The sequence below is a fragment of the Amphibalanus amphitrite genome, unplaced genomic scaffold (assembly GCF_019059575.1).
Source record: "Amphibalanus amphitrite isolate SeventyFive unplaced genomic scaffold, NRLGWU_Aamphi_draft 000018F_arrow, whole genome shotgun sequence".
NCBI classification, from domain to species: domain Eukaryota; kingdom Metazoa; phylum Arthropoda; class Thecostraca; order Balanomorpha; family Balanidae; genus Amphibalanus; species Amphibalanus amphitrite.
The window spans coordinates 1621449-1640675 of NW_024881514.1; the positions used below are offsets into that span (position 1 = coordinate 1621449).

Consider the following 19227-nt stretch of genomic DNA (forward strand, 5'->3'; position numbering starts at 1 on the left):
GGTCCAATGTCACAACCTGGCAGGTACCACAATTCAGTAGCGGCGGAACACCTTTAATTAAGGGGGGGGGGCACAGTGCCGACTTTTGGTCCCATTCTTTCCATGCAACGCCCATAGGGCTAATGTTAACCGGCGCCGGGCCTGTGCTCTGAGATTCCGCGCCGGGCCGGGGGGGGGGTGTCTGAACACCCCCCTTCTAACTCGGCTCCTGGGCCACGTAGCGACACGCATCGAAAGAAAGTCTAAAATAAGGACGAAACCACTTCAGTCATTTTTTGGGTCAGGTCAAAGGTCGGGTCACCAGAAAACTGCCGACGGCTATCTCGGGAACCGATAGAGCTACAGCGCCGCGGAAAGCGCATTCGATGGCCCTTTTACAGAACTTTCTATTGTTCTCAGATTTGACCTCAGGTCAACGGTTTAGCCTCCAGAGGGCAAAAACTCCAAAAATAGCCGTTTTTACGAAAAACGTTTCCTCGGCAATAACTTTTGAGTCAAAAGAGCCATGAAATTACTTTTGCCAGCATCGTGTTCCTCTCGTCGAGACGCGTCGAATGAACTATAATTTGACCTTGAAAAGTCAACTTGAAAATTTGACCTCAGGTCAAGGTCATGACCTGACCGCGAAAGGTAATGTTGCATATCAGTCGATCCGCAACGTCGAGCCGAACACATCTAAGGCGTTTTCAGTGCTCTAGCACGCCTCTATCAGAAGTTATTAGCGAAAAACTGTTAGATTCTGTTCGTGACCTGAGATGACCTCGGGGACATAACAAGGGGCACAGTTGCCATTTTCCGGTTCAGTGTGTCAATTTTACCTACATCTCGATGTTTGAGAGTGTCTAGAATAGCGTTCGTGCAAAACAGACGCTTTTCAATTTTCTCCCATTGACTTAGGTATAGATAGGTATATGGAGAGACCGCAAAATTGACCTGACCTTAGGTCATCGATATCAAAATTCCGAGATATACATTTTATGATGCTGCTCTAATCAATCGCTGAAAGTTTCAAGGCAATCGATCAGTAGCTATGACGAGCATTCTTTTTTTATGAGGTGAGGTCACTTGGCGTGACCTGGTGACCTGACCTAAGGCGACCTGGGTCTAAAATTTTCACAACATGTGCGGAAAAGATGCACGAACAGGTGTGCCAAAAACGGCGGCGCTTCACGCCGCCGTTTTTGAGATATCTTCGAAAAACCGCAGGAGGGTGTTCAAACACCCCCGGCCCGGCCCGGGTTAAAATGCCAAAATCAAAGGGGGGCATGGTGCCCCGGTGCCCTCCCCGTTCCGCCGCCTATGCCACAATTAGTGCCAAGGGTGATGCTCACTCAGCACATTGTGATGAAACTCATAAACCCTATATAGGCTTTCTATGACCAACAGCCCACAACTTTCCTTAGCTATGGACAGATATCGATATAATTTATAGGTGGCATATCTTTAAAAAATTGTGAAATTTGAGCTAAGGACGTCAAAATAATTGGCTATTCGCAATTCGGACCAAGTGATCTTTCAACCTTGATAAGTTTCGCTGCGTGGTAATTGCCGCCATTGCCGCAGCCGGTAGAATTGTGTATTTTGTTTGAGCATTTCTGGATTATTTTTGTTGTTACCTGGCCTTATGTAAGTCAAAGTATATTTGGGTGCTATTTGGTTAATTTTTTCCATTCCTGGTTACTTGGCTTCCTTTCCTTTCAGTGGAGCATTTAAATGTCAATTTGGGATGGTTAATTTTGAGGATCTCAGTAGGCGGAACTATGGTGAAGCGTACCCATTTTCGGGAACGCATTTTCGTTCCCATAATTGGGAACGATAAACCCAAATATGGGAACGCCATGTAGGCATTATTTAAAACAAGAAAAAGAACCGTTAAATGACGTCCAAAAAAATATAAAACGATCGTGAACCGCCTGATAGTTGTCTCAATATTGTTGGGAAAGAGTTTGATATTGTAAGGCCCATCGTAGTTTCAAATCGTTCCCCTATTTCTAAAGCAGTCCATCACCCGGGCCGCGAGCCCAAATTTGGGAACGCTCTCGTACACTGGCGCTGCAAGCGTTCCTTATTATGGGAACGGCGTACCCAAAATTGGGAACGATTTCACCGACGCCTTTCAGGGGCTCTTTTCATTAACAAGCATCACGTCCAACGCCGCAAATTATTGTTAACGCAACAATCATCAGATGACCTTTCCGGCAAGACCGTTGCATGTTTCGCCCGGTCTTCTGCGCTTTTATTCCCGTCGATCTCGCAGCGGGCACGCCCCCCTCTGCAGGATTACGTAATCCACAACGCTCAGCGATGTTCAGCAAGGTCTTCCATACCTATATCCACCGTCCGTGCCGAGGGTGGAGACATGTCAAGCACCTGTCTGCTAATCACCGAGAGTTGACGAGCACAAGAAGTATCCAAAAATGGGAACGCTGAATATGTTACACCCTCAAAACACCTAGTCCCAATGAAAATCTAGTTTTTTCCTTTCTTAATGAGTGTAAGTGGCAAAAGGCCTGGTAGGATGGGCACGAGGAATGATCGAAATCAGCATAAAAATTATAAATAAGCCACACAGAGCGACCTATATCAGAGAAATTCCCCCCAAACGATCATGCTTAGAAACGCCGAAGACAAAAACCACGCTCATGACGCTGCTTATAAAACAACGCTAAACAGCTAGCATCCAAATAAAATATGTCTTTCAGGGCTGATAAAATACAGCTGAATGATTTTAAACCACTGAAACTGAGTTTACAACAGTAGTTCGGTAAAATCACTGACGTTTCACGCGGTCGATCGCCCCGACACCAAAAGTCAACAATATTACCTCGGGACTGTCCGCGTGTTCGCTTGCATATGTCAGCATCTGGTGTCGCTAGAATGAAACTTCATAACCAGGCGAAAATTATTATACTTGACCTCAAAATGTAAAAAATGCTTCATTTTCCTTAAAATTGCATGTTAAATGTCGTATAACCCATATTTCCACCATTCTGTCATTTTTAAAAAATCATTAAAAATATCATTCCACGGTCAATTTCCTTGTTCCACGGTCAGATTAAAGATAACTTTATGGAGATTTAGTAGATACTTAAATCAGCGTGCACTTTTTTGAGACGTGATGCACTTTTGAGTTTTAGTGGGCGAACGGCCGAAAAATTGCCTTCCGTTCTCATAAATGGGAACGCCCGTTCCCATATTTGGGAACTCCGTTCCCAAAAATGGGAACGTTCCTATATTTGGGTACTCATGACCATAGTTCCGCCTACTGATCTTCACTAGTCTTGTCACATCTCATGATCTTGAACTTTCAAATCAAATAAAATGATACAAAAAGATAAATTAAAGGCATGAAACTGAAGACATCACCCCACCCTAGTGATTAAGAGCTTGATTTTTAATGATATGACATCAGAACATCCCATACGCTTCAATGCTGATGATTATGATTTGTACATACAGTACAAAACATGCCTGGACGGCAGACACTTTTAAGGCAGAACATAGTTACGAGAAGGGGCACAGTTAAAAAATGATAAACAAATCATAGTGTTACTGTAGAGTATCTAATTTTTCAGATGCTTATGTATGAATATGGGCCAGCACCCAGCAGTGAGAGCATCTGCCAGTCATGCATGAAAGTTTGGATGTAAACACCAGCAAAAAAGTCTTAAACCTTAAAGTAAATGTCATATTTCAATAGTATATCACTGACACCCATACAACAACAGTTTTTTTTTGCTGTCTCAGTCTGGCTTCAAAATGCCTTTTGTTCCGTGGCATGAGAGGTGTGCTCCGCCTCCGGTCTTAAGCCTGAAGCAGACTATTTCCGCTGTCAGGAAATCACATGCGAGAGCCTATTCAGATGCATGGAAGCATGCACCCATCAATTGCATGCACCTCCTACATGTGATTGATGAGGGTAGAACTAGGTAGGTATAATGTAGTTGATTAGGCTCTTGCATGTGATTTCCTGATTGAGGAGTGTTTCAGCCTTTACTATGACATTGGTATTCTCATGCCACAAACAACATTTCAAAGCCAAATGGCAATAAACAAGTGAGGGCAACAAACATAGGTACCCAGGCTGCAGGCACACAGAACACAGCCCAAGAACTCTTACCTACTACATATTTGAAAGTCTACCTATGTGATAAGCTAAATCATGGTTAAAGGTGCTATTTTACAGTTTTTAGGTTGTCTGACCTGCCTGGCCTGCTTTGGCTGTTTTGAAAATTGTGCAGAAAATGTCCTGTGACCAGTGTTTGAATGCTCATTGCCCAATTTTGATGTTGATATCATTTGACAGTTGGGCTTATCTTATTTTTCAGATTTATTACAAAATGAGTAAATCAGTGAGGAGGAAGTATGATGATGACTATGATGGTAAGTTGCTTAGCCCATAAGTTGCTGGGGGTGCACCCCCCCCCCACACACACTTTTTTGCCTGGCTGTAGCTAAAAATGGTGCACCACAGACATGCCAAATTTTGGGTACCTGTAGGGAGTTGAATGAAGTTTATTGTGATAAAATGAAAAATCAGTCATAATACATTTGAGATATAGAGGTTTTAGTGATCATGATTTTTAAGTTTTCGACCAAAATGGCATATGCAAAAAAATCATAAAATCACAGAGAACACATACAGACATTAGTCCCGTAAACACTAGACTGGCAGTACCATGAACAGTCAAATGGCTTTCTTCAGTTGTTGATTTTCATTCTACATTTTCCAAAATCTTGATGTGAATTTTGGCAATTGCTGCGAATAGCAGTTTTGATTTTATTGGATATGTGCTTACCTGACTGACCTTACTTTGACCCTAAGTAACCTAGGATTGACTGACCCCTACAAGGATCTGTCACTACCTAATGTAGCATTTACATCACGGATGGTGCATAGTCTTGACAGAGTTTATGACAAAAGACGCGACAGTACGAGGTTCTAAAGTCCATGCTACTGAACCCCCAATTGAAAGTGTTTGACCTGACTTTGACCCGCCCTTTAACCTCGAAATTCAACTTTCAAATACTCATCTGAAGCGGCTCGTCGCGTTCTTTCGTTTGCCGCCTCGTGCATTTCGCTACGCCTATTGGTTCTCGAGTCATCGGCTGGGGCGTTAAACGCCCTCCCCTCAGCAAACAGTGGGTAGCGAAATACCCCAGCAACTGCTGGATTAAGATAATGTGATGAATGTGCTGAAAATATATTCAGTGTGTCTGTGGGCTCGCCCATGCATGCAGTTTGTGTAGGGGGCTACTTTATTTCAATGCCTATACATGTTTGTTTCAGACGACAGATCGGCCAAGCGCCGCCGGCTGTCGGGAGATGCCGTCGAGATTGAAGACCGTCTCGAGTCTCTCATTATCCGTGTTGGCGAGAGGGTATGTGGTAGTGCGACAAATATTCATGACATGGAATTACTTTTTCTGATATTCTCAATCTTGGCGGAGTGTGAAACGTGTGAACTGAAGTCTTATCAGCAATCATTTTTTTTTTTAGAGCATCGCATACCTGAAACTGACAATGTATTTTTGTCTTCTGGGTAATTATTCATTTGTGTGTTGTAGTTGTTTCTCTTTTTTCAATCACTTGAGATAAGTGCATTCAGCCTTGGCTTGGCCAAGTGAAATTATTTTGAATTTGTGCACGTGTTAATTTTTTCAGAGTACAGCATCTCTGGAGTCAAATCTCGAAGGTCTCTCGTCTGTGCTGGAAAATGATCTGGTCAAGGCCAAAGATAAAATCCAAAGAATTCTGGTGGACTGTGCGTCCAAGATGCCGGAGCGATCGTCTGTCTACTCGACTCTGGTCGGTCTTCTGAACGCCAAAAACTACAACTTCGGTGGCGAGGTACGTCAATATGTCAGTTTATTATCGTTTGTGCCACATTAGTTGCATTATGTTCAACCATGGTGTTTCTACATGTTTTACCTCCAAACCATTACGTTCATTCGACTGGAAGCTCGTTAAAATTCCATTTACCTACTATAACAGTACTTACTTGTTGTTAAATTCAATGTCGGTATGTTTACGTTTTGCGCACAATTGCTCCACCCTCCGATATTTCCGATTTCAGAACGCCCCCCCCCCTCCCTCGTGCGGTTCGACTGACCCCTCCCCTCCCCGGTGTGGCAGTTTGCCGAGTCGCTGGTGCGCTGTCTGAAGGACAGTCTGAAGATCTGCGAGTGGGACAAGGCGCGCAACTGCCTACGCTTCCTCTCTGACCTGGTCAACTGCCACGTGGTCTCGGCCTCGTCACTGATGGCGGTCTACGACAACTTCCTGGACGCGGCCCTGGAGCAGGGCGTGCCACAGGTGAGACGGGCCCCCGCCTCTCCCCACAAGACTGATACGGCGGCCGCCGCTTCTCTCCCTAGTACGTCCCGGGGTGTTGCTGCTGATGGCTGAAATGTAACAGGTTCGGGGATAGGGGTATGAAGTCTGCATTTGCGACCGTAGCTTAGGTAAGTTGATTTCGAAGTACAGAAGACATTGACTGGTATTACTGCCAATAAATTTTTGAACCAGTATAACGCCTTTTGGGGCGACTAACGGAGCGAGCGAGAGGGTGGGCCTTGCACGTGCGAAATTGCGAGGGGGTACCTCCAACTGACTTGTGCACGGCACCCTACTAACCGGTCTCTAGCGATGTGCCAAATTTGGGCACAATCGGCCCAGCCGTTCTCGAGATCTGGAAGCGGCACCCTGCACGTGCGCACGTGCAAAATGGGTCCCAACTGACTTGTGCACGGCACCCTACTAACCGGCCCCTAACCGTGTACCAAATTTGAGCGCAATCGGTCCAGCCGTTCCCGAGATCTGGAAACGACCCCTGCACGTGCGCACGTGCAGCAGCACCCCAACTCTGGCACATGTATATGCAGTGCCTAGTGGGTGCCTACCTACATGCCAACTTTCAGCGCAATCGGCCAAGTGGTTACCGAGATATTGCAACAATTACAAAACTGACACCCCTTCGTTTTGCACGTGGCACGTGCATAAGGGGTCACCCACATGCATCGGGAATAGTCCAATACTTGGTAGAAGGAATGAAGCTACCCTACAAAAATTACCGCGTGTAAATCGGTCAAGTGGTTGCTGAGATATAAGCGTCGCAGAAGCGTGACCACGGCCGGCCGGCCGGCCGGCCGGCCGCTCATACTCAGAAATTTCCGTTATTCTACGTAAGACTCCGCTCGCTTCGCTCGCTCCGTAATAACCTGTATGAGCTCGTTTCCTTGTATTTTTTTTTGGGGGGGGGGGGGCAATTTCGTTGCTGGTCGTCTGTGGTCCCTATTACACTCGTCCCGTCGTTAAAGCTTGCCGTTCCGTCATTGACCGGTCGCCCCTCCATCATTGACTGACCCGTCCCCACTCCGTTCCATTAGGTGCGTACCGACTGGCTGGTGTACGCTGTGCTCACCTGCCTGCCCTGGGTGGGCCGCGAGCTGTTCGAGAAGCGCGAGACGGACCTGGACCGGCTGCTGGCCACCGTCTCCTCCTACCTGGACCGGCGCAGCAAGAAGCACGTGCCGGCGCTGCGCGTCTGGTCCGGCGACGACCCGCACCCGCAGGAGGAGCACCTCGACTGTCTGTGGGCGCAGATCTCCAAGCTGCGCGCCGACAACTGGCAGGAGAAGCACATCCTGCGACCGTACCTGGCGTTCGACTCGATCCTCTCGGAGGCACTGCAGCACAAGCTCCCCGAGATCAAGGCGCCGCCGCACCACGCGTCCAACGTGTACCCGCAGCCGCGCGTCGTGTTCCGCATGTTCGACTACACTGACTGCCCCGAGGTGAAGAGGCGGGTCGGGGTGGTTTGGGGACTGGGGTGGTCATCGAATGTGTCGAATATGTAACTGTCTAGTGGGGTGTGGTAATAATAGCCTGACCTTATGCGTAACTGTGACGAATATGAACATTAAATGTTTCAATGTGAAAATGGTGACGGGCGTTCAAAGACCTGTCAAGACGTTTGTTGATATGAAAATCTTCTGTTCCGATGCGAGTGTCTAGATTTTCAATGTTTACGCTGAAGTTCAACCTAAATCTAACCTAGTTTAGTTTGTGGCAGAATCCTAGTCTAGGCTTGGACTACCGGCCTATGTAACATTATCCGTATCGTGTTGTTCACCCACTGCCCGTCTGCTGTTTCAGAACGGCCCGATTCTGCCCGGCTCTCACAGCATCGAGCGGTATCTGATCGAGGAGCACCTGCACCATATTCTGGAGGTGCACCACAACGACCGAAAGGAGTGGTGAGTCGCCGCGCCGACCAGAGATATGTGAAAGAGAAGCGCTGTAAAAGTGGGATAAGAACACTTCATATTCTAGCTCACAGTTGGTGACGTGCTGTTTTCTCGATACGTTATTGTCGAACGCAGAATGGAATGGCGGCTTGCAGAGACCCGACTGCCGACGGTTGCCAATAATGCGGCGGACGTGTTTGTTGACAGCAAACACGGGCTGTTTGGTCTGTCCCGCTGGTCGGCTGGCCTGGGCTTGACGCGCCAGTTCCATTGAGTAGTGTCGGGGAAATGACGTCAAGATGACAGGTTGCGTTCCAGTGCAGTTTGTATGATTGTCGTTTTAGTACAAAATTATATCTTCGAAACGGATAAACCACGAAAAGTATTCGGATGTTTAAAACATGGTAAGTTCTAGGACAAGTCTGAGAAGATTCCAGCATATTTTAACCCAGCCATAATCAAGTCCAATTTCACTGTCCGTCAAATGAGTGTCACCGGCCTAACACCACCGTCGCTCTGCGATCGGGTGCTGGCTGACGTTTCTAACCTTCTACTCGTGCCGACTTACAGCTCTGCGCAGCTTCTCAACTTCCCGCACAAGACCAAGATCCCGCTGGACTACATGATTGTCGAGGTGATATTCTCTGAGCTCTTCCAGATGCCGGCACCAAGGTGGGTTAATCTGCCGATAGTCTGTTTGGTTAGGCTGGGTTTCAAACTAAAGGCCGTAGTTAATTTCACGTTTTTTTACGCTGTTTATCTTCTGCCCACTGATTTAGTTTTTGTACACACCTAAAGAGCCTGTTGTTACCGTGTATTACTATTCACCCCTACCTCCCATCCGCTGAATTTCCATACTCTCCCGCCAGGTATCTGGAGATCAACTACGGCTGTATCCTGATCGAGCTGTGCAAGCTGCAGCCGAGCACCATCCCGCAGGTGTTGGCGCAGGCCACAGAGATTATGTTCGACAGGATCGACACCATGAACGTCTCCGCCTTCCAGAGGTGGGTGAAGGACGGTGGGGCCTGGGGGTGTCCGGGCTAGGAAGTACCCGCAGTGTGGAGATGCACAGTCCGTAGAGTCAGCGGGTGGTGATCACTGATCAACCAAGTGATGGGTTGTGCTCAGTGACGTGCTGTGATGTCTAGCTAGTAGCTTCTCATGGCTATTCAGGCAGTAGAACCGAAGGATGTTGATATTGGGGTTCAGTTACGGCGCCGCCATAATTTTGATGATTAACTGTGGATATCCGTCTTGTGTGAATGGTATTTATAGGTCAATGAGAATGACGATCGTATGGCACGTATCTGGCAACGTTCGCCGTTTTAACACTTGTTTCGTTCAATCTCTTGCTAACACCGTTTCTCTCCTGCCGTCTGTCAGGTTCGTCGGCTGGTTCAGCTACCACCTGAGCAACTTCCACTTCCGATGGCAGTGGTCCGACTGGGCCGACTGTCTGGCGCTCGACCCCGAGCACCCCAAACCAAAGTTTGTCCGCGAGACGTTCGAAAAGTGTCTCCGACTCAGCTACCACCAGCGGATTCAGGTGAGGACGGGCCTGGTGAGGGACGCGTGTGATCGCCGCCCTGAGACGGAATTAATGCGATTGCTCATACGTGAAATACGTGGACTGTCATGGTAATTGTTTGTGGCTTAAAACAATATGCCTCGTGCAGCGATACATTGGCATGGATTCTTGTGAATTTATGCACTATGCAGTCCTTGTGACTGTGTATCCTGGGTACCCACTCACTCACTCACTCACTCACTCACTCACTCACTCACTCACTCACTCACTCACTCACTCACTCACTCACTCACTCACTCCCCCCCCCCCCCAGGAGATGGCCGGCCAGGAGTTTGCCGCACTGGTGCCGGTGGAGACCAAGCCGCGGCTGCGGTACCGAGAGGAGGGCGCCGGCTCCCTCCCCGGCACCATGATCGCCCACCAGCTCATGTCGGCCATCAAGGAGCGCTGCTCGCCAGAGGAGGCCATCCGGCTCCTCAAGGAGCTCCACAACCCGCTGAAGACGGCCGACGACGACGCCGAGCCCACGCACAACCCGCTCAAGATCGAGGTGTTCACGGAGACTCTGCTGTTCGTCGGCTCCAAGAGCTTCTCACACGCGTTCGCCGCCATAGCCAAGTTCCACTATGTGTTTAAGGTATGTATTTGTGGCTATTTGGTGGAAGGTTACCTATACAACGATTATATGGAAGGTACTTTTAGTAAATTTAATGGTGATTTATTTGTTTGATTTCAATAAGATTGCCACGTTTAAACGTTATTAAGGTGAACTGTTTGCCGAATTATCATTGGAAGCTGCGCTTAACCGTCCATGCATTCAAAAAATAGTTTAAGCGCTCATCTGAGCGTATTTTATAATCACCCTGTCAGTCGCTGTTGTCGCCGAGCTGTTCAGCAGCTCTCCCTGCCTCTCACCCCGTCCCTCCTCCCCAGGTGCTGGCGGAGACGGAGGAGGCGCAGATCTGCGTGCTGCGGAGCCTCTACAACGTCTGGAGGGACCACCCGCAGATGATGTGCGTCCTCGTCGACAAGATGCTCAAGACGCAGATAGTCGAGTGCTCGGCAGTGGCCAACTGGATCTTCTCGCGGGAGATGAACGCCGATTTCCTCAAGTGAGTGTTCGTTCAAAATGGGAAGGTTGAAGCTAAGCTGCTTCCTGCAATGGTCGAGGTGGTTGTGGGCTGTTTGATAAAGTTTAAGCCTCGCTGTATTGTTCGCTTTGTTTGACTTAATATCAATTAAAAGTAGGCGCTAGAAATATTCAGCAGTTACCATGGTTTCGTAGGACGTAGAAAATATTATAAGACGCCGTATAGTAAGACACCAGCCTCCAATTCCGACAGCGTTAGTCTCTGCCACCCTCTAGTTACCGGGTTCACTCCTCGCAGGTCCTATGTGTGGGAGATCCTGAACCTGACCATCCGCAAGATGAGTCAGCACGTGCACAAGCTGACGGTGGAGGCGGCCGAGGCGCGCGCGCGGCTGCACCACGACTCTGGCGACGACTCGGACAGCGACGACGACCGGCGCGACCGTCCCAGTGACGAGCAGGTGGAACGCATGGAGGAGCGCCTCGAGCAGGCCCAGTCCGACCAGAAGACACTCTTCCTCATCATCTTCCAGGTGAGGGTGCCGGGCGTTGTGGAGACTAATGTGGTGGTTGGGGTTGGTGCTGGTTAGTGCGCCGGGTAGGGAGGCGGTGCAATAGTGGTCTGTTGGAATGTATTTTATTTGTCGCCCCTCTCCATGTTTTTTTTTTCATGTCCGATCGCTGATATATCGATAGGAGGCGATATTCTGACACCGGAGCAGGTTACCCGGCTGACTGTATGACTTGTATGATTAAACGGCTTGTTCGCATTTTTGAGAAATGTGGCGTTTCTAGGCGAATAATTACATGGCCTATAATCCACAAGCTGCAATTACGTATCAGCTAACAAACCTTTGCGTCCTTCAGCGGTTCATCATGATCCTGTCGGAGCACCTGGTGCGCTCCGACACCGACGGCAAGGACTTCCGCACCCACTGGTGGAAGTGGACCTTCGGCCGGCTCCAGCAGATCTTCATGCAGGTCAGTCGAGCGTATCGCGTCTACGGAGTACAGCACTTTGCGTTGTTCGGATGGCGAGCCGCTGGAGGCCAGTGGCGATCTCGTCCAAAAATTTTGACTAAATGTGAGCTAATATCAGACTTATGAGGCATGAGCATTGCCATTGTTATTGTTTTTATGCTGACAGTAGCAGCGATCTCGCGCTCTGATTATTGATGTTACGGCTAGTGTCTGCCGGTTAACGCTATCCCTGTAATGTAGACTTGGCACCTGGGACCCCAGCATGAAACTGATTGGGCCCGAAGTAAGTTGCGAGGCGGCATATATTCCTCAGTGCATCAGCTGACACACGCCGGACTTTTGGGTGGGCCTCTTGCTCCGAACGGCTGTATGAATACAACTAATGAGTACTTAATGACCCAAATAGAGTTGCTCACTTCCTGAAACATAAGAAGCCATTATGCAGTAATTGCTGGTGCCTTTTGAACGCCAAACGAAGAACGTACGTAAAAGCTATCGATTTGTGCCGTGACGTAGCGTAATTCATGAGACAGCTCTCGGGTTCTGTTACCCCGATTCCATATGCTGCCACCAGCCAGCTTTTCGTTTGTGCTTTCGTTTGTATATTCTTTCAGACATGTCTCTGAGCCATTCCGGCCACTCCGCCACGTGGAATCCATCGGCCATGGCCATGTAGTAGGATTAAAGGTAGTGTGCCAGCTTTCTTGGACCGTATGGAGTTAATGGCCCAGATAAGGAGAACCGGATTTTTAGAACTTATCCATACCTTAAAAACTCATGGAAACGTCTTAAATTCTTCAAATTTTGAGTACCCCAGTGCGAAATTCGCCCCGACGGGTTGTCGGTCGTACCCCAACCACATTTCACATCACTATGAACAATAAATGCACACACTGAAATCGCTATTACCGATATGCTCATCCAATCAAGTTTCGATAAACCCGTTCATCATCATCTCCTGCGGTTTCGAACACGCCTGTTAGGTGGCTTCTGATGCTCGTCGAGGTCGGAATTTCCAAATACGCGTGGTGCGTCGGGCCGCGCGCGCTCTGACTTCGGCCAAGAAAAATGCGTCAGCTGATCATTGTCATTTCTGCCACTTGCGTGTGGTGAAATGGGGTCATAACTTATAAGACGGCTTTTTCATATCAATTATTTTACATAAAATCATATTTCAAACCATAAATAATGTTCGACAGCCAAATAAAAGAAACAATACCAATACGGGCTTACAGTTTAACCCTCGCCGGCCGAGGGGGGGGGGGGGCGGGTGCCGCCCCCCCCCCCCATAGGGTTTTTTCGCGATAGCTCCGAACACGCTGGAGATAGAGAGCTGAAACTTGGCATACCTGACCTTTGATCCAAGCCGCATCTTTTGACACCAACCGCATTTTCGGGTCAGGTCAGGTCACTGACCTATGACGTCATAAGTGAACCTCTGCACGGTCTTCAGATGTCGCAACTTCGCAACGCCCTCACTGCCAGAGGAGATGTCACAGGGAAATGAAACTTGCAGGATCTAGTATCCATTATGAGTCCCACAATTTGTATATCTCGGATTTTTCCTAAAGGTCATATGAGGTCAGGTCATTTTCGTGACCTCACCATTATAAGTCAATGGGGAAAAATTCAAACTGCTATTCTGGCGCCGGGAACGATCTCCAACTATCTCAAGCACACAGAATCGTGATTTGATGCACTCCTTGCAAGGTTAGATGCGTCACTTTTGCAATGTTGACCTTGCGTGACGTCATTTATGACGTCATCAAGGTCATATTAGTTTTTCGTCAATAACTCTTGATCAAATTGAGCTAGCGAGTCGGAAAAGCCACCAATGGACTCAGGAAGACCTGCCGAATCGAATGATATGCGATATGACCCCTTTCGACCAACTTCGTGACCTGGGGGTGCTGACCTGACCTTGACCTGAGGTCAACACCCCAAGTTGACCTGACCCGGACAAAAAGTATATCATTCGACGCGCCTGAGCGAGACGAACACGATGCTGCCAAAATCGGCGCTCTGCGGCCGTTTTTTGCGAAGTTATTCACCAAAAACTGAACCGTACCTTGGGGCAATTGACCTGACCTCAGAGGTCACCGGTTGACCTAGGACCTTAAAATCGGGTACCAATCTCTGCGTCTCGTAACGGCGCACACGCTCGTTTTTTCCGCGACGCGCTAGCTCCACCAGGGGCGAAACGGCGAGGGGGGGGGTCGTACCCGCCCCCCCCCCCTCGGCCGGCGCGTATGTAGAAAACCAATAGGTCCGGCGAGGGTTAAGGCTCGACATTGTGTTGTCTACGATTAGACAGCTGATAACTCATTCCCGTACGTCGTATGGCCGTAACACTATAATGACCTTTGCTTATTGTCACAAGTGCGCCGTATTCGCGATTGTTGCCCGACGCCTGTTTGCAGGTGAGCCCACTACAGTTGTTATACATATCTAAAAACCGAAAAACTTTTAGGCGAAAAAGGCACTATTCCAGGCACATTTTTGATTTTTTTTTGCGATATTAGGTAAAAACAGAAGCTTCTTATCCTAGGAAAAATAAAATGGGAAATCTTTCAAAGGTGGCACACTACCTTTAATTCCATCAGCCTCTCAACCGAATTGACCTTTGTACTGCCGTGGCGATTGAACAGGATGCTCACGCATTATCATCGGCACTCAATTTCAATTGAACGGAACGTCCGCCCGACAACATGTGGCGCAGCGTCGAGTACATACATGCACCCATGCAGTGTGAACTGAACTACAGGGTGGGGCAGAAAGATTTACCTCTTGATTTTTTAAAATATTTCGGTCCCGAACAAAGATATTCAATTGATTTTTGGTACACGTATTCAGTAGCATGTACAAATCTCAGCAACGGTACTTTGACCAGTATGGCCACCTTTAGTCTTCACCCCTGCCCCGAAACCTCCACCTGCGGAGTGGCACGAGCGCCGCACGGTGTCCTCGTCGAAAATCGACCATGCCGTGTCGAGGGCCAGCTTCAGAGCGTCGATGCTGCTGTGTGGTGTTGCACACATCTCCCTCTCCAGGATGGCCCAGGTGGTGAAGTCCATCGGGCTCAGGTCTGGACTTGATGGTGGCCACATGTCCTTGTCCCAGAACCCAGGCATGTGGGTCTTGCACCACTGTTGAGTGAAGTTGGCCGTATGAGACGACGCAACGTCCTGGACGACGACGTATCCGTCTCGAAACGACTGAGTGACCCAAGGCAGAGCATGTTCCTCCAGCAGATGGACATAAACGTGTGAGTTGACTTTCACACCCGCCTCGATGAACATCAAGGGTCCTTTTGAGTCGTCGGATGCGACGGCAGCTCAAACCATGACACCAGCAGGGTTGTGGCGACCAAAACTGGTCCGGATAGCAGGATCAACACTGGATGTACCATCTGCCAAGATTATGTCGCTTTGGGAGTTCGTCTGGGCCTCAACCGTGGAAATCTTTTTATCGGATCAGAGCAAGACCTTGTTACCGGCGCTTCTGATTTCCTCCAATATCTTTTGGGCCCTGTGCAGCCGCTTTTCCTTGGATGCCGCCGAAATCAGGTGTCGACGTTGCATCTTTTATGACTTAATGCCCAAATCGTCGTTTATGATTCTCCTGACCATTTTGGGCGAAAAATCGAGGTCCCTTGCCAGTTTGCGCATGCTTCGCCTAGGGTTTCGAAACACCATCTTGTGCACGATATCAACCAGCTTTTTGCTGCGGACATGCCTTGTTCTGCCTGGCATGAACTTCATCGACACTGTAACTGTCTCTTTCAGGCATTTCATTATTTTGTTCGCAGTTTTTATGGCAAAACCGAGCTGTTTGGGAACGCTTCGGACGCTGTGGCCAGCCTGAATCGGCGCCGCAATTTGGGCTCTTTTTGTAATCTCCGCCATAGCTCATCAACAACCACGACAAAATTAAAAACGATCATCACAGTTATACGCGAGTCAGTTGGGAAGCCGCATGCAAAATTTCACTAAAATCCGTCCAAAACTTTTTGAGTTACGGGCTGAAAGCAAACAGGTAAATCTTTCTGCCCCACCCTGTATGTAGTGTGCACTTGACTCGTCGTATGCAATGTTGAGAGCGGTGGCCTGTGGTCGAACCTGGCATGAAGTGGACTGAGTCTCGACTAGTTTCTGTGCCAATTTTTAGTTTGACTTAGCTGTATGTCGCTTGTTGTGGCATACTCGTAGCAAAACCTAGCTAATGGCTGCTCCTGGATCAGTCGCTGACTTTTTTTCCGGTTGGTTAATCGTCTTTGTATCGATCATTGGAACAACTCATCAATAAATTTTGAACGTGGTAGGAGTTCAAACGGTTTCGAACAAGTTTTGATATATTGGCGACTGGCGTCTGTTGCTTTTCATTTATTATTTAATTTGTTTGCATTAATCCTGGTGGCTAATCGGCTACCTTTTGTAAACACTTCAAAGCACTTCAGTCGATTGCTCGTGCACTCTGCTCGTCTACACTGCGGCGAAATCGATTTGCTATTGGTTGGTCACGGCCATTGATTAGTGGAGGCACTTTATCCGCTTTTAGAACGACTAGCAGACTGCCTCAGAATGTCCTGACCGGTATCATCGAGGCTAAAGCCTTTCAGGCGTCTAAAGCCCTAATAAACAACAACAACCTTTCAGGCGGCGATTCCTAGATGAAATTAGCCTCTTCATTCTCTGTAGCCTAACACTTGCTGCCTTACCTGACGAGTTTCTCTCCCCCTGCCCACAGCACAACGAGCAGGTGCACAAGTACAGCCAGACGCTGGAAACGCTGCTGTTCACCCAGGACCTGGACCCGCACGTGCTGGACGCCTTCCACCAGTTCCTGGCGCTGCGGGACTGAGCGACCCGGCCTCTCCGGACCAGGTGCTGTCCCCGGTCTACCGGAGCACGCGACCGTTTCACCGCCCCTCGCGTTACCCGACAGCTGTTCTTAGTGTTCCTTTTTATTGCGGCACGCTGCAGTTATATTTGTTTACCGACTGCGCTACATCCCAGGGTCGTTCGCTGAAAAAGCGACCGTGGCTGACGGCTCGTGGCAACCACCGACGTCGTTCATCCGTTTGTTTGGGCTCACATAATTGTTTTGTTTGGCTTTCACGTAGCGTCGTAAATTTGTGACCAGGTGCGGGCACGGCGAGTTTGTAAAGCTCTGTGAAGCGTTGCCAAGGGTCAATGATACAAGGGTGAACGCTGTGACGGGGGATAGGGGAAAGCGAGACAGCCGTTTGTGCGATATAAATGCGTTCCCTTGAGTGAGGTTGCCACTCACTCGCGGCACCACACCGGACAGTATATTAACCTCGACTCGGCTGACGCCATGCGGCGACGCGATTCAGCGAGCACACTCTCGTCAAGCGTGGGAGTCTCCCTGTGTGCGAGATCTTTGGAGGCGAGGTCCCCATTGTAGCGAGGTCTTACCACACCGGGGTCGCGGCGGAGCCTGCCGTTGCACGCAGCGGTGCCAGGAATCTGGGGAGGCGCGCCGGCTATGTTTAGCGCCGCCGGCAGGCCCGCCTGTGTCGCTGTCGGCGGCTGCGGATGGGGTTCGCCCACCAGCAGGTGCCACCGACCCGTGAACGGCCAGCCGGGGGGCGTAGGACCGAGCGCGACACTTCAGTGACGTGGCGTTGTGAGGCGAGAGTGTGAGAACGTAAGCGTTTGTGGTGAGAACTGCGTCTGGTGGGGCTGGAGGGAGGATACTGCTGTGAAAGGTGGGAGGGTTGGTGCCAACTTCGGCGCCCGTAGTTCGAACACATCATTGAACTTTCAACACATTCATCATACCTGAGACCGACTTCCGATGAATAAATATCAGCGGAGGCCGTATGATGGACTTTTTGAGGAGTTGAGGGAGCTGGGATGACGGATATTTGATGCCGAACCCAGGGTGGAGTCGGTGCCAAGAGTTCCACCACCACGCCTATCAAATTTGATGGTCGTCGTTGGCCGGGCGCCGGAAAACATTAATCGTCTGTTGAATTTCAACATTTTCATGGGCGGGAGGATATTTTTGACCACACATCCTGGAAGCATTGCTACATCACTATCGCTTGCAGATGATCACCCACAAATTTCTGGGACCCGTGCGATTCTCATGTCTCCCATTGTACACCAAAATTTGCACTGAATGATCTCGTCTGAAACAGTGGAACGTATGCTCAGTAACGATTGTATTTCACATTAATCAGCAGTGACGGTACACGTAGCATGCAGTTCACGATAAGGTAGGAATGTATCAACGGTGTGCGTTCTGTCGTTATTCAGTTTCCGGCACACCGAAAGCCTCGCGAAGCTTCTTCAGCAGTTCTTTCTTCTCGCTATCGGGCAGGAAACTTGCTTTCGCTGCGTTGAAATTCTGAAAAAGCACCGTGCTTTTCAGTCGATGGAACGCAGGAAGACGGAACTCAGGAATGATATTCGGCCGAATGCTGGGGTGGCGAACCGATTCATTGAGTAGTTAGTGCCCACGGTCCAAATACAAAGATACATAGAAGCGTCTACGAGAAGTTCACAATAAGATCAACTGATCAGTTTTCCCAGCACGCGTGGGTCTGCAGCTGGCGTTGCTCTCCATGCCCACGATGGCAATCTAACGTACTCCCGTCACGGGTATTTTTCATTTGTCCCCATCGCGTCGACGAATTGACGGCCACTCACCATGGTAGCAAACATGGCCTCGTTGAAGCCCATTCGGCGGAGCAGGCTGTACTCAGTGTCCATGTCCGCCTGGATCACGGTCGGGTCGTCCAGGTTCACCGAGAAACTGGCGCCGTCCTCATAAAATCTGCCGTACGGAAAGAAGGTATTAACTACGCCCAGCTATGACATTTGTTATACATCGACGCAAGGTGAATCCATCGCTGTCTCAAATGTTCAACTGTCTGTTCAAATGTTTAGTGTTTACTCTAGGAATTTATATCCATCAAAAATAATATTATACTAAACTTTTTGACATACTTTTGACGCACAACATTTTCCATGACGCTCTAGACACACTCGCCTTTGGACCGGGTGCTTGGTTTGTGTGAGTGACACGGCGCCTGTCAGGTAGCTGGAGGAGGGGCAGCACTCGAAGTGGACGCGCTCCTTGATACAGCGTCTATACAGCTCCTCGTCCTCCAGCACGTGGTAGCCGTGACCGATCCGCTCGGCGTGCATCTTATCGAGCGCCTGGAAACCGCAGTGGGAACGGGACGTTGGAATGCGAGATCTATGGACCATCTCGGCCTGCACGTAGTCCTTGTAAATGATGAAACAGACTCTTTACGCAGTCAGGAAATCGGATGCGAGGCCTATTCAAATACATTAAATTGCGCTCGCATTGGTACACAGGGAGGACGTGCGGATGATTAACG

At 49.1% G+C, this 19227-nt stretch overlaps 2 protein-coding genes across 3 annotated transcripts in view; one reads left to right on the top strand and one right to left on the bottom strand.

Moving 5' to 3' along the window:
* The first annotated feature begins 1336 nt into the window (after positions 1–1336).
* Positions 1337–17698, top strand: LOC122388883 (nuclear cap-binding protein subunit 1-like). The gene is made up of 15 exons (XM_043380376.1): positions 1337–1626; positions 4329–4383; positions 5291–5382; positions 5666–5851; positions 6137–6316; positions 7390–7797; positions 8159–8259; positions 8821–8922; positions 9120–9257; positions 9637–9799; positions 10095–10418; positions 10715–10893; positions 11170–11404; positions 11739–11852; positions 16599–17698. Exons 2-15 carry the CDS (start codon positions 4341–4343, stop codon positions 16710–16712), a joined length of 2379 nt encoding a protein of 792 aa, XP_043236311.1. The 5' UTR covers positions 1337–1626; positions 4329–4340; the 3' UTR covers positions 16713–17698.
* A 327-nt stretch (positions 17699–18025) lies between these two features.
* LOC122388892 (adenosine deaminase-like) overlaps positions 18026–19227 on the bottom strand; it is a 90527-nt gene continuing 89325 nt past the window's right edge. For both annotated transcript variants that reach the window (XM_043380394.1, XM_043380387.1), the window contains exons 7-9: positions 18873–19042; positions 18530–18656; positions 18026–18227 (exon numbers count right to left, since the gene is read on the bottom strand). In XM_043380394.1, coding sequence (XP_043236329.1) covers positions 18129–18227; positions 18530–18656; positions 18873–19042 — 396 coding nt within the window. In that variant the 3' untranslated portion in view covers positions 18026–18128. The remainder of the gene's footprint in view (positions 18228–18529; positions 18657–18872; positions 19043–19227) is intronic.